We start from the raw sequence: 4,082 nt of genomic DNA on the forward strand, positions 1-4,082 counted from the left end.
GGGGGGGGGGGGGGGGTCACCGGCTCCCAAGCTGCCATCCTGTGCATCAGCAGCCAGTGGACTTGGTTTACTCAGACATAGCCAGGTAAGCAGCAGGCAGGGCAGGATAAGACAGGGCAGGGCAGAGACTGCTGTGCAGGTGGCACTGGAGCTCTGTCTACGCAATGGACCCTTGAAGGTGGCTGGCTGGCTGGCTGTCAAAGGTGGCAGAGTGGTGGGAGCGGAGGCAGCCTGGTGGGAGGCATACAGAGATACCCACAACCTGCTGGCTTCAGTCACTTCAGGCAGCTTACATGGTCCCCACTCCAAGGACCAATGTTTATTTTGTTTTCTCCTGACCTAACTTTGGGCACTTAGGCTGCTTCTGCCTCAGGCTTTTTGAATGTTTTGTACTTAGTCCATACATTCACCATATCATTAGTTTAATTCACCTGAGCATTTTCCTTTGAAAAACTAAAAAAGTTAAATAAAATTAAAGATAAGTGAACATATATTATTGTCCACTATGTATCTAAAATACAAAAATAACAAAGTGCAAATACAGTGAAATATAATACTTTAATTTTATTCACTAGTTCTATAAATTGCTTAAACACCTGTCTACCATATAACTTGGGATTTTTATAAGTACATTATGACTCAAAAATCACAGCAAGATTGTTGTGGATTCATAAATGTTTATATTTTTACTTAACTTCTTTTGCCCCCAATTAGTAGTAATATATTTTCATAAGTGAAATTCTAATAGAGATTTTTCTTCCCTAATAAATTGTCACCTTAAGAGTAGCTAATTCCCTGGGGTCAGCAGTAGCAGAATTAGAAATGTGATAAAAAAGAAAATTATAAAAAAGTCACAAATGTCTCTGATAATCATTATATCAACTTGTTAAACTAATTTTGTCACAGAACAGACAGTTTCTTTCCTGACCTCCCACAACTGACTAAACAAAATACCTTAAAGTCATTCACTGTAATTCCTATATTGCAAGAGAAGTTTCTGAGAGCTATGACAAAATGTCTCTGAGTAGCTGATGAGCTTGGAGTATGAATATTCAGATACATCAAGGCTTGGACTGTACCTGCTAGTTAAATGACAATTATTTGATAATATGTATGTACATAAAACATGAAGCTGAAGAACAGTTGTTGGAATTGTAACTGCTACATCTCAAGTAAATATCTGGGCTATGCAAGCGAATAAGGAACTGTTATTTACTGTGTCTCATAATACAAGAATTAGGGGATATATAATGACATTAGGCATCAGATTTAAAAAAAAACAACACATAACTAACGTGTAGAAATCATTTTCACAGAATATTTTGAAGGCCATTATTATTTTATGCTGGATCGGTCCATCAGAGTCTAGTAAACATAGCAGTTACCATACTCATTAGGGGTGTTCAAAGCGGGCCCTATTAGATTCAGATTTGGTTTCAGCCTGAATTGAGGACAGTGATTTGATTTGTTGATTCAGATCACTTTCCCTGATTTCACTCATCTAAATTTGAATCTGCAGATTCGATGCCGATTCAGAGAATCAGAGATTCGGATATAGACACAGTTTTAAATGTTTTTTGTACAAACCTTGAGGTACCAACATGGCTTGTGATCACTGTAATGCTGCTGTGGATGGAGTCTCCCACAACAGTGCGGGGGTCCCTCCTTGTGGTTGGCAGTGAACCCAGAATTGGACTAGAAGTACTTCCAGTCCACTTCCAGGTCTGCCGGGAAGTGCACAACCCCCCTCCCCCCCCACACACACACCCACACACTTCTCACTGGCTCAGCAATAAGCTTTGGGGGGACCCCAGCTGCATCCCCCTCCAGACCCAGGAGGCACCAGTCACTGAGCCCGGAGGGCATGGGGGTTGTGCCCTCCCTGGAAGACTTGGAAGTGGACCAAAGTGCTTCTGGTCCACTTATGGGTCTGCTGCCAAATGCACTGGGGAGCCCCCCATGCTTCTGTGGGACACTCCATCCACCCCAGCATTGCAGCATTGACAAGCCACCTGCTACCTAGAGGTATGTAGAAAAAACGTTTAAAACTGTACCTATGTCTGAATTGCCAAATCTTTCTGAATGTCTCTGAATCAATTTGGGGAGTTCCAATTCAATTCAAGGAGATTAAAGGGTCCTCTGATTCAATTCAGATTCAGAGATTTGGCCATTGAATTGGGTTGAATCTTTGCTGAATTGAATCAGGGAACAAAGCTTCACACAGCCCTAATACTCATGGTAAATGAGAAGGTATGACAGGGGATGGATCAGTCTACTCTGTTTCATATGCTCTAAATACACTCTATTCTGCAAAAATCAATAAATATTTCTTCAAGACTGAAAGCTGTCAAATTCCCAAATGCTACAATACTATTTACCTATGGGAGATTCTTATATGGGGAAATAACTAATGATATCTTTGATCTACTAACGTGAGTTACTGCTCTGCTGTACTCTTATATACAGATTAGTTTGTTTGCTGAGTAGTTACACTCAAGAAAATTGGTCATAACAGTTATTTTTTAAAACCAAGGTACTTACCACTTAACTTGGGACTTGGTGTTCCCAAAGCTGGTCTAGGGTCTTTCACCAATATCTTTGAACCAGCTGTTGAAATAAAAGACAAAAGAGATAGCTACCCATATCCAGTAAACTGGAGGACAATAGCAAAACACCTTCACTGCATGGATTTGCAGTGTTGGGTGCCAGATGATTTGGGGTGAGGATTTCAAATGAAGCTAAATATCTAAGGATAGTAACTGAATGGACTTTGAGTGTGGCCAGTGCTACCAAGTTCCTTAGGCCCAGATCCATGTGCTGAGTGATGCAACTCCCAACTTGCAGGTACCTGGCCCACACAAAAGAATGCACAACCCTGAATACGGTGCCAAAGTTTGCTACCATATAATGCAGAGAGTTATACATGTCAGAATAAATCTATAAACAAAATGGGGGAAAAATAAGCAATATTATGAGTGAATGGCTGATTGAATCCAGCTCATACAGCATGAAGAGGTTAGTAAAGCAAATCTCTCTAGAAATTAGTTGCCTCCTACACTTCATCTTCACAGCCCAGGGACTACCTTCCTTACTAAAGAACAAAGCAAAGTTAACTTCTTTCTTTTAAAAGATCATTGTGGTGGTACCAGTGCTTCCATTTATTCAGTGGCCACAGTGGCTAAGTGAATGACCAAAAAATGGGAAATTCAGGTTCATTCCCTTCCATTGCCTGAAAGGATACAAACTCATGTTTCTCATTTCCCTGGAGGGTACCTGATTAGTGGGCTACAAGATGAAGTGATCTCCATCCTCTTGTTGAAGTTGCTACTTGGTGTAGAAAAGAATGTGAGAGCCACTGGGCCAAAAGAAGAGTAACAGGGACCATTCCTTTGCAACATAATAGCTGGGGTATTCATCTAGGTTAAAGGAATTCTGAATATCAGTCCATGCTCCACTGAGTATTCATCCATTTCTCTACTGTGTCATATGAATTGCAAACATAGTAGTCAAAGCAAAGGCCAACACCCAGGCAACACCCTTATATATTAGTGCCATAAACACTGGGTTATTCTCACTCCTGCCCCCACCCTCTGGCTGAAAGATCACTATGTTTTGCTTCTTGCCTGATTGGTACTCTTTAAACAACCCTGGTTTCTAGCTTGCTTCCTTAACCCCTCCTCTCCTGACTTCAGTTTACCAACTCTGTGCCCTGCTCCTTGATCCAGGCTTCTGGATCCTGCCATCACCACCCATGTGACCTGTACTAACTACTAGGGCTCTGCAAAATTTCGCCAGCCATTTCATTCTGATACTGTTCTACCAATTTCAAGGTTGAAACAGTAAAAGCAGAACAAAACAAAGCCAGTCAAAATAGCCTTGAAAAAAAATGGGGCTGGTCAAAACGTTTTGACTTTTGAAACATTTTGACCATAGGCTGGGGATGGAAAGTCAGTCCAGCTGGGCTGACTTCCCATCCCCAGTGCAAGATCCAGCATCCCCATCCGCTTGATCACACCGGCCCCAGGAAGCAGCCCAGCGGCGTGATCAAGTGCTGGGGATGGGAAGCCAGCCCAGGCGGTCTG

General features: G+C 42.0%; 1 protein-coding gene across 1 annotated transcript in view; it reads right to left on the reverse strand.

Moving 5' to 3' along the window:
• The window catches only part of LOC109298975 (CUB and sushi domain-containing protein 3-like), a 290,449-nt gene that overhangs the window by 15,068 nt on the left and 271,299 nt on the right, over window positions 1-4,082 (reverse strand). Inside the window, exon 37 of the mRNA XM_019519415.1 lies at window positions 2,542-2,607. Within this exon, the coding sequence (XP_019374960.1) occupies window positions 2,542-2,607 (66 nt within the window). The remainder of the gene's footprint in view (window positions 1-2,541; window positions 2,608-4,082) is intronic.

This window comes from Gavialis gangeticus, unplaced genomic scaffold, assembly GCF_001723915.1.
Source record: "Gavialis gangeticus isolate Ggan-Ray unplaced genomic scaffold, GavGan_comp1, whole genome shotgun sequence".
NCBI lineage: Eukaryota > Metazoa > Chordata > Crocodylia > Gavialidae > Gavialis > Gavialis gangeticus.